An 11,494-nucleotide genomic window follows, 5' to 3' on the forward strand; every position below is an offset into this window, starting at 1 on the left:
GAGCCTCCCCACACATGAGAGTTGTACTCCACACAGGGGCGGATAAAACCCCTGTATAGAGTCAACAATTGTGCAGGGATAAAGAAAGAGCGGAGTCGGCTTAGCACACCCAATCTCTTGGAAGCACCATTTTATGGTAGTAACAAATCAATAAATCAATTATGTGAGATTCCTTTGTTAATATGGATGGGTGCTTTCTGTCTTTGTGCATATTTGCTCTTCTGATCCTTCCACCTACTCTGATGATCCCATCTTCATCCATGAATGGATCAAGCTTATACATCTAACTTGATTTCATTAAGACATTTTTCTTGTTTCTTCCAACACCATAAATGAATTCTTCCTTGTTAACTTTGTTCATCAATGCTCTTTTTTCTTCTGGGAATGCTTGTGCCTGAGGTTGTTTTAGTATCTCATTTTCAGCTTCTTTCAGTTCTGCTGCCGTCACAGGAACATACTCAGACTTGACAATGTTTTGTTTAGCTGTGTTTACTTTTTGCATACTTTGCTCTTTACCTTTGAATTTCTTCTGAAGTCTGAGGCATACTGCAGTAGCTCTGGTTGCACGATGCCAATCTGAGAAATACTTCAGTCTGTCTAGGAATGATGATGCCTCTTGAGCTTCTGTGAGACATGATACAACTTTCTTCACTTTAGGGTCGTCTTCTGCAACAACGAAGTCTTCCACTGATGCTTGAGTTGTGTGAAGCGATTGCCAAAGAAAGTCTGGTCCATTCCACCACTTAGAACTGTGAATCATGGCTTGTACTAGCATGCCTCGTGATGCACAGTCAGCTGGGTTATTTTCTGTTCCAACATGCTTCCAATGTGCTGGTGATGTTTCATCTCGTAACTGTTGAACTCTGTTTGCAACATACACATGGAATTTCTTAGCATCATTACAGATATACCCTAGTACTACTTTGCTATCAGTCCAAAATACTTCTTTGACATCTTGGCAATTCAGCTGTCTTCTCAGAACTGTGTGAACTCTTACTGACACAACTGCTGCTGCAAGCTCTAACCTTGGAATAGTGATGGCTTAAAGTGGTGCTACTCTTGATTTTGCCATTACAAGTGCACCATGCATCTGACCTTTGTCATTAATCAATTTAATGTAAGAGCACTGACCACAGCCTTCCTGACTAGCAACTGAGAAATGATGAAACTCAACTGCTTTAATTTCTCCAAATGCTTCAGGTTTGTAACATCTTGGTATTCTCACATGCTGCAACAAGTGCAGCTCATTGCTACACTTTTCCCACTTGGATTTCATGTTTTCTGGTACATCATCATCTCAACTTACCCCATCTTTACATAGATCCTGGAGTATTCTTTTTCCATTTAGAATGAAGGGAGATACTAAACCTAGGGGATCAAATTTGGAGCTTACAGTTGATAAAATACCTCTTCTTGTTAAAGGCTTACTACTTAAACTGATTCTAAACTGAAATGAGTCAGATTCAACACATGCTCTACTCCAAGTGTTCTCTCAATAGGCAGTGAGTCCTTGCTGAGATTTAAGCTCTTGATGCTTCCTGCCATTTCTTCTGGACTGATGGCTGCCAGTACTTCCTTGCTGTTGGACAAGAACTTATGAAGCTTGAAACCTCCTTTCATGCACATTGCCTTGCTGCTATTAATCAGCTGGATAGCTTCAGCTGCAGTAGGTACAGACTTTAACCCATCATCTACATAAAAATCATTTTTGACAAACTTAGCTGCATCAGATCCAAACTCAAGCTCATTACCATCAGCTGTTTTCATTAATGTGAAAATTGCAACACGGTGATGAAGTAGCTCCAAACAAGTGCACAGTCATTCTATATCCAATCACTTCTTTGTCCAGATCTCCATTTTTCCACCACAAAAAGCGTAGCAAGTCCTTGTGTTCGGGAGACACATGCACCTGATGATACATTGCACAAATATCACACACAAATGCTACCTTTTCTTGGCGAAATCTGCATAACACTCCAATGAGACTGTTTGTGAGGTCTGGTCCTTGTAATAATTGACTATTTAGTGACTGTTTCTTGTACCTAGCACTGAAGTCAAATACTACTCTTAACTTTCCTGGTTTCTTTGGGTGATACACCCCATGATGAGGTATGTACCACACAAACCCTCTGCTCTCGCTAACTCCTTGGCTGGAACCGCTTCTGCGTACCCATGTGTTATGTCTTCCACAGACTTCATATAATCTTGATAATATTTCTTGTCATTTTTTAGCTTTCTTTTCAGTCTATCTAGTCTGTAAACAGCTAAGTCTTTGTCATTTTCAAACTTGACATTTTCATTCTTGAGAGGAAGTGGCATCTCATAATGTTCTTCTGGCTTGTATACTCCCTCTTTCATTTTTGTCATCAAAAGTTTGTCTTCATATGAGATGGGAACGTCATCTGTCTGTCTGTCATTAAAGTCTAGCTCAAACATTTTCGTGATTTGCTGTGGGTTGACAACCTCCTTTACTTGAGCTGGAACAACTAGGAAGCTAACTTTCCTTTCATTATTGATGACGACTTATTGGGCCATAGTTCTGTGTGCCTGTACAATGCTATCTTTTGTGCTTCTGTCGCTACAGACCTTTCCTATTATTCACCATCCTAACTCTGTCCTTCTAGCAAAGGGATTGTTTTCATTTTCTGGGATAATTTCCTTTGGCTTCAGTGCGTTAGTACAGCTAAGTCCTATGATGAGACCATTTTCTACGTTAGAGTCATATGGCATCAATTTGTCTGCTATTCCTTTCAAATGTGGCCAATTGTTTGCAGTCTCGGGTCTTGGTATCTGATCTCGTCTGGCTGGTATATGTTCTCTAGAGTATGTATAGGGAAGGAACATTTCTTTCTGTTCATAAACTTCCTTTACCACAAGCTCTTGTACTTTGGTACAAAGTACAGTATCTTCTCCCATCACGGTAGCCAACTGCAGGTGTACTTGTGGTCCAGTTGCTTTAACTTTATCTAGAGTAGTCCCTTTAATAAAGCAAGCGTCAGACTGATCATCTAATAAAGCATAAACCAAGACTCTGTTTGATGCATCACTGCTGTGGTACAGCCACGCTGGAACAATCATGCTGTGTGTATCTCCTACAAATGACCTGTTGATTTTAATTCTATTTGAGACAGCATTGTCCTCTGTTGTCTTGGACTGTTGTGATTTCTCAGTTTCCTTCTCTTTGATTCTTTCAAGTATGGCTTCATGAAGAGATGTTGGATGACGTCTCTTATATACTGTACATACTTTCCTTCTTTTGCAGTTTTTCATGACATGTCCATACTTTAGACAACCCTTGCAGATAAATGACTTCTGTACATATTCTACCTTGTCCTTATTGCTAAGGTCATTGAACCTCTTACATGTGTTCAGTTCATATTCTTCTTTGCAGTAGATACACTGTGGTCTTTTGATGTTTTGATTATTGTCATCCTTGTCCTTTTGAGTCCTTTTTTTCTTGTCACCCTTGTCCTTTTGATCCTATTGTGCCTCTGTTTCTTTCACTCCAGTTGTGTTGGCTGACAAGACCCTTTACCCCAAATCTGTTTGTTTCTACTTTACCTTCCTTCTTTCCCTTAGAAGCAACTGTGTTATGCTTTTGACTCATTGCCATTACTGCACTATAGGATGAGATTGGATGACAAGCTTTCTTTGCCTCATCTGCTATGAATTGACAAAAGACATAAAATGGAGGGCATTCTACGGGTGTGCAGAACCAGGTGTGGACTACTGAATTCCATCTATCAATTAAAGGTGGGGGTAACTTCTGTAAGATTTTGCTATTTTCTTGAGGATCATTTAGAACATTAAGGAAATTTGTTGTGTTCATTATTGTCAAACAGTTCTGCAAGAAGTCAGATAATTTCTGTAGTGCTTGACCATCATTATTTGAGATCTTTGACCACTCACTCAGTTTTCTTCTATAAGCATTTGCTGCTATGAACTCATTGCCAAATCTGTCTTTCAGTATACTTTTTGCCTTACTGAAAGCTTCTTCATTATGGATACACAAAAGTCCTCTAATAGCTTCTTTGGCTTCCCCATCAGTATACCTTCCTAGGTAGAAAAGTTTCTCTGCCAGATTGGTGACTCGCGACTCTATGAATATTTCAGAATTCTTTATCCAGGATGGAAACTCTAATAAATCTCCTCTGAAAATCTCTGGCTCTGAGTGAGGCAATTCACCTATGTTTTTGGATGACAAAATATCTACCACACCTTTTAATATATTCATGTCCACTGACTGACTTGGTGTATCATGCTTACCTGATGCCTGTGACTGTTTTTATTCTGATTCTGGATGAAAACTCTTAGCATGTGGGTTAAGCTTTGGACTCACCTGCAAGAAAGTCTGATTTAGTTTGGACACTTCTCTCTCTCTAATTCACCCATGGCAGAAACAGATGAATATTTGACACCCACTTTCGGTTCTGATATTCTAGGTTTGATTTTCTCACCTTCTGTCAGTCCTTGTGATTCAAGGAATTTTTGAAGATGTTGTTCTAGCTCATATTCACTCTCAGGCAAATCTAAAGGATCTTCCATTGAATTTACAACATTTAGCTCAGCTCGAGTAGTAGCTAATCTTTATTTAAAACTATTCGTCTATACTCATGTTCCTTTTCTTGCTTGAGCTTCTGATACTCTTTTTCCTTTTCTTGCGAGAATTTCTCGTGTTCTATTTCCATTTCTTGAAACTGCTGCTCAACGTTTAGCCTAGCTAGTTTAGCATTTAACTGTTCTCTTTTTGTGGTGCTGGAATAAGATCTACTAGTGCAATTAGAATGCTTTGAGGTTTTAGTACTTTGTGACCTAGCTGACTGAGAGCACTTGGAAGCTTTACTAATTTGTGACCTAACAGACTGTGAATCCTTGGGAGCTTTACTTACTGATTCTGTGTTCTGCATCAATTCATTCATTTTGTTGTCAATTCTCCTTATACAGGTGGTGTGCACTTCTTTTTCTTCCACTAACTCCTGTGACAATTTTTCTTGTAAGCTTGGATCTGCTTCATTTAGCTTATGATATGGATTTACTACTTCATTAAACTGCACCTGTTCTGCATTTGCATGATCTATAAGTTGATCCAAACTTACATCATTTATACCTGACATTATTTCCTTTACCACTTTTGTCCATGCTTGCCTTGATGATGCTAACCTCTTTGAACACTGTGTTACTTGGTACTCATGCCCTTTCTCTGTTAAAGACCTTTGTCTGGTACTCTTCACTTCCTCGTTTGCCTCAGTAGACTGGCGACAGTCATTAGCTTCCTGATTTGCCTCAGTAGACTGGAGACAGTTATTGGCTTCCTCATTTGCCTCAGTTAACTGGGGCAGGCCACTTACAGCTTGTTCACTATAACTCATTTTGCAACTATTATTATATTGTACCTAATTTGAATTCAACACTAACATTCAATGTATACTTATTTGTAGTCGAAAGTTCCCTCTGGCTGTAGGTGAAGCTTGGAGAATGAAGAGTTTTCAGTGGTGAGCACAGACCAGTTCTGTAGTGTCTGCAATTGCACACAGAAGTTCTAGAAGTCACTGTCAGGCAACCAGGAATGTTTAATTCATCAGAGATTGGCACATTCATCAGGAGAAATCTTTGGCACCCATCTGCTGCTTTTGTTGATTGCAGGAATTCTTGTGGTCGCCTCATTATTTGTTCATACTGCAGGCCCCTGTGTGCTGTGCTTGCAGTTTTTATGGACCAGGTTGTACTACGAGGATGGGTCGAGTTTTACTGTCTCAGAGGGCCAAGTCAAGGGGCTTTACAGGGAAATTACCAGGATTCATTCTTGACATTTTATTTCTTCTATTACATCTTGATATTCTGTTCAATCCCAGTCATTCCCGTAAAACTGAAAAGTAATAATTTCTTTGTCAAAGAAACAAGCTCAAACATTTAACTTCTTATAATTGCATAAACAAGTAATCAAACAGATTAGGTCTTCTTCAACGATGTCTTAACGTCATGATACATCAGTCACATACTGTACTAAAGCATACATGTAACAGAATACTATAGATATACTGAAATATAATACTGTACCTCGGTCACCTGTCATCTTGGCCTTGAGTCCGTGGTTGTGAGTCTGCGACGAGTTGGCCGTTCGCAAGACAAATGAAAACAAATCCGGATTTGCAAACAAACTGCAAACGATTAAAGTGAACCTTTTGCACGGTGTCACTAAACTACATATGAAGATACAGTACAGTTCTTAACATTAATATATACTGAGTAACATATAATGGCATGCATATAATGAATATAACGTATATATATATATATATATATATATATATATATATATATATATATATATTAGGAGTAGACTGTAGCACCAGTCGAGCAGGGCAGTACTCCCGTGGTGGATGGAAAGCTGATGACAGGGAGTGCTAGAGCTCCCGTTTCATCAGCCCTCAGGACTAGTTCCTGACCATCCCCCTTTGCTGAACTTTTTCAGTGTCTCAGTTACACAGAGAGTAGGCCAGCATGCTCTCCAGTACAAATTTCTCTAACTATCTTCACCAAACTACATGCACAGTACACACTACACTTCCTATTCACAATTCACCAAAAATGGCGTCGATTCATCAAGCCTCGGAGTCCCCAGGGGGGGGGGACCATAAATGCCCCCGCCATCTGCCCCTCTCCCGCTGACGACTCGAGGTGCCTGGAACCACTGTCTGACTCTCTTCTTCTTCATTTCTGCAACATTTGCGGCCTTTCATCTAACTTTCACTCTGTTGAGCACCACCTCTCCTCCTCTAAACCTCACCTTCTTTTTCTAACGGAGACTCAGCTGTCTGAGGCAACTGACAACAAACCCTTTTCTGTATCCTCCTACTTTCTCTATACTCATTTCAAAGCCAAAGGTGGCTGTTGTGTATACATACGCAACGACTTATCTTGCTCTCGTGTTCCTGAACTTGATTCTTCTCAATTCTCCACACTCTGGCTTCGGCTTTCCTGTCATTCTCTGACTAAATATATCTGTGCTGTTTACTTATCCCCTAATTCTACTGACTATCAAAAATTCTTCGAATATCTTACTTCTACGATGGAACACATTCTATCCATTTCTCCTTTCTCTAAAATCTCCATTCTTGGAGATTTCAATGTTCACCACCACCTTTGGCTCTCCTCTTCTTTCACGGATCCACCTGGTGAACAAGCCTACATCTTTTCTATCCTTAATGATCTAGAGCAGCTTGTACAGCACCCTACCCGTATCCCTGACCGCCTTGGAGAGAGCTCCAACATACTTGACCTCTTCCTCACAACTAATCCTTCTGCTTACTCTGTTAATCTTTTCTCTCCGTTGGGCTCCTCCGATCACAACCTTATTACCTTAACCTGTCCTATCACTCCGGTACGGCCTGTGGACCCTCCAGGGAAACGTCGTGTGTGGCATTTTGGAGCCGCAGACTGGGAGGCCCTCAGGAAGTACTTCTTTGATTTTCCCTGGAATGATTATTGCTTCCATGGCCGTGAGCCATCCGAGTGTGCCTTGCGCATTACGGAGGTTATTCTCTCGGGCATGGAAGCATACATTCCTTTCTCATATCCTTTGACTAACGCAAGAAAGCCTTGGTTTAATCACCCTTGTTCTAATGCTGTCCGCAACAAGGAGAAGGCCTACAAAAGGTACCAGAGCCAACCCACCCCCGAATCACGTCATCTTTACGTTTCTGCCCGGAATCGTGCTAAGTCTATTCTTCGCTCTACTAAAAATAATTTCATCCATACTAAATGCTCTCAACTCTCCAGCTCGAATTCTTCCCGCTCCTTCTGGCACCTTGCCAAAAATCTTTCTAACAACTTTACCTCATCATCCTTCCCTCCTCTTTTCTACTCTGATGGTTCTGTAGCTATTTCTTCTACTGATAAAGCAGATCTCTTCGCACAGACTTTCTCCTCCAATTCCACCTTAGACGATTCTGGTGCTGTTCCTCCATCACTTCCCCCCTCTGACTTCCTCATGGCTGACATTAAAATTTCTTCATTGGATGTATTTTCTGCCATCACTGGCCTCAGTACTAACAAGGCATATGGGCCTGATGGGGTCCCTCCTCTTGTTCTCAAGAACTGTGCTTCTGTGCTTACACCCTGCCTAGGCAAACTCTTTCGCCTTTGTCTGTCAACTTGTACCTTTCCTTCTTGCTGGAAGTTTGCTTTCATTCAGCCAGTCCCAAAGAAGGGTGACCACTCCCAACCCTCCAACTATCGTCCAATTGCTTTAACGTCCTTTATTTCAAAAGTTTTCGAGTCAATTCTTAATAGAAAAATTTTAAGGCATCTTTCCTATCACAACCTTCTTTCCTATCGTCAGTATGGGTTCCGTCAGGGACGCTCCACTGGCGATCTTCTCACCTACCTTTCAGACTCCTGGTCATCCTCCTTTCGGGACTTTGGCGAAAGCTTTCCCATTGCACTTGACATCTCAAAGGCTTTCGATCGAGTCTGGCATAAATCTTTAATTTCCAAACTACCCTCCTATGGTTTCTATCCTTCTATCTGTGCCTTCATCGCTAGCTTCCTTTCTGGTCGTTCTATAGCCGCTGTTGTAGACGGCCATCGTTCTTCTCCTAGATCTATCAACAGTGGTGTTCCTCAGGGCTGTGTCCTATCACCAACTCTCTTCCTTTTATTCATCAATGATCTTCTAAGCTGTACATCTAACCCTATCCACTCATACGCTGATGACTCCACCCTTCACCTTTCCACTCGGTTCCCGCAACGCCCATCTCAACAGTTACTTCAACAAACAAGGGATGAGGCTATGGCACACCTAATGTCTGACTTGGCTCGTATCTCTGACTGGGGTAAAAATAATATGGTTGTCTTTAATGCATCTAAGACTCAGTTCTTACACCTATCAACTCGACAAAATCTTCCACAGGTATAACCACTAATGTTTAACAATATTCAGCTTAATCCTGCATCATCCTTGAACATGCTTGGGGTTTCCTTTACTCGGGACTTATCTTGGAAAGATCATATTACATCTCTTGTAAAATCTGCTTCCAAGAGATTAGGTGTGCTAAGCCGACTCTGCTCTTTCTTTAACCGTGCACAATTGTTGACTCTATACGGGAGTTTTATCCACCCCTGTGTGGAGTACAACTCTCATGTGTGGGGAGGCTCCCCACATACAGCTCATCTCAATAGGGTGGAGTCAAAGGCTTTTCGTCTCATTAACTCTCCTCCTCTTATTGACTCCCTTCAACCTCTGTCTCTTCGCCGCACTGTTGCATCTTTATCTCTTTTCTATCGCTGCTTTAATGGTCACTGCTCCTCTGAACTGTCTGCTTGCATTCCTCCACCTCTACGACGGGCGCATAGCACCCGTCTGGCAGCAAACTCTCATCCCTTTTCTGTCCAACTCTCTAATGCAAGAGTTAACCGTTACTCCCAGTCTTTCATTTATGCAACAGGTCAGCTCTGGAACTGTCTCCCTCTGTCTGTATTTCCTGCTGCCTATGATTTCCAGTCTTTCAAACGCAGTGTGTCCAGGCATCTCAAAATGATCGGATCATGAATTTGGCTCTCTATTGTATTTTGTTTTTCTCTTGGAGGGAACTGTTACTGCGGGCTCATGGCCTTTGGTTCCTTCTTCCTCACATAATATATATATATATATATATATATATATATATATATATATATATATATCTATCTATATATATATACATATATATATATATATATATATATATATATATATATATATATATATATATATATATATATATATATATATATATATATATATATATATATATATATATATATATATATATATATATATATATATTATATAAAATATATTATATATTATATATAATATATATTATATAATATTGTATATTATATATATATATATATATATATATATATATATATATATAAATAAATATATATATGTAATATATATATATATATATATATATATATATATATATAATATATATATATATATATATATATATATATATATATATATATATAAAATATATATATATATATATATATATATACATAATAAATATTATATAAATTATATAAAATATATTATATATAATATATATTATATATTGTATATATTATATATTGTATATATATATATATATATATATATATATATATATATATATATTATATTGGTGATACCCAATACCCTCTTCAGGCATAAAATGATCCACAGGTATACATGGCGTGTGATGAGAAGGGTGGGTGGTGAACTGAATGAAAGGAAGGCAATGATTGATTATGTGTGCGTGGATGGAAGGATGCGAAGATGCGTAATGGATGCAAGAGTTTATAGAGGCTGGGGAAGTGGACTTTCTGACCACTACTTTTTGGTGGCCAGAATTAGAATTCAAGTAAGATGGAGGAATAGAAGAAGGGAAACGCGAGAGGAAGGAGTAGTTGCAAGGAGAGTGGAAAGGTTACAAGAGGATGAGAAAAAGGCAGAGTATAAGAGAGAAGTGGAGGAACCACTGGGCAAATATGAATTGGAGCAGATGGGAGACGTGGAAGGTGTGTGTAGGATATTTACGGAAGAAATATGTGCAGCATGTGATGTGGTGTGTGGAAGGAAGAGAAGACGGAGGGGGGTGCAAGGAACAGCGTGGTGGAATGAAGAGGTGAGACAGGCTGTGGCACAAAAGAAGAAAGCATACAATGAATGGATGAGAAATAGGGGTGTGGAAGAAGTTGAGAGGCGGAAGAGAGAGTTATATGTAGAAAGAAAGAGAGAACTGAAAAGATTAGTAAGAGAGAGTAAGAAGAGAGTGGATGAGGAACTTGGAAGGAATTTGAGTGTAAAATGGAGGGACTGTAAGAAAATGTTCTGGAAAGAGGTGAAAAGAGTAAGACAGGGTGGAAGTGAAGTTAGCAGGGGAGTGAAAGATAAAAATGGTAGATTACTAGTGGAGAAGGGAGAAAAAGTGAGCAGATGGAGAGAAACTTTAAGGAATTGTTGAACATACAGGATGGAAGTAATGTGAGTATAAGTGGCTGGGGAATGGTTGGGAGAAGGAGAGAGGTGAGAAGACAGGAAGAAATCAGTAGGATAGAAGTTGTGGAAGCAATAAAGAAAGTTAAATTGGGGAAAGCCCCAGGGATTGATGGAGTGTGTGGTGAAATGCTGAAGCATGGGGGAGAGATAGAAGTAGAATGGATGTGGAAGATGTGCAGATTGGCCTGGGAGGAAGGTAGAGTCCCGGAGGATTGGAAGTCAGGTATAATTATCCCCTTGTACAAAGGAAAAGGGGAAAAAGAAGTGTGTGGTAATCATAGGGGCATTTGTCTTCTTAGTATAAGAGGAAAAGTGTATGGTAGGATACTTATTGACAGAGTTAGAGAAAGAACAGAGAAATTAGTTGGAAAAGAACAGGGAGGCTTTAGGAAGGGAAGAGGTTGTGTAGATCAGATATTCATTCTTAGATCTTTAGTGGAAAAGTTTCTAGAGAAGGGAAAG

The 11,494-nt window shown here is 39.6% G+C and overlaps 1 protein-coding gene across 1 annotated transcript; it reads right to left on the bottom strand.

The window, feature by feature from the left end:
- Positions 1–283: 283 nt before the first annotated feature.
- LOC145394743 (uncharacterized) lies at positions 284–1,311 on the bottom strand. The gene is made up of 2 exons (XM_080268522.1): positions 1,307–1,311; positions 284–863 (listed from the first exon to the last, which is right to left on the bottom strand). The coding sequence occupies exons 1-2, from the start codon at positions 1,309–1,311 to the stop codon at positions 284–286; spliced, it is 585 nt and encodes a 194-aa protein (XP_080124648.1).
- Between the last annotated feature and the right edge of the window lie 10,183 nt (positions 1,312–11,494).

The sequence above is a fragment of the Coenobita brevimanus genome, chromosome 28, assembly GCF_032717465.1.
Source record: "Coenobita brevimanus isolate Jiangsu-jjx chromosome 28, ASM3271746v2, whole genome shotgun sequence".
In the NCBI taxonomy this organism is placed as follows: Eukaryota; Metazoa; Arthropoda; class Malacostraca; order Decapoda; family Coenobitidae; genus Coenobita; species Coenobita brevimanus.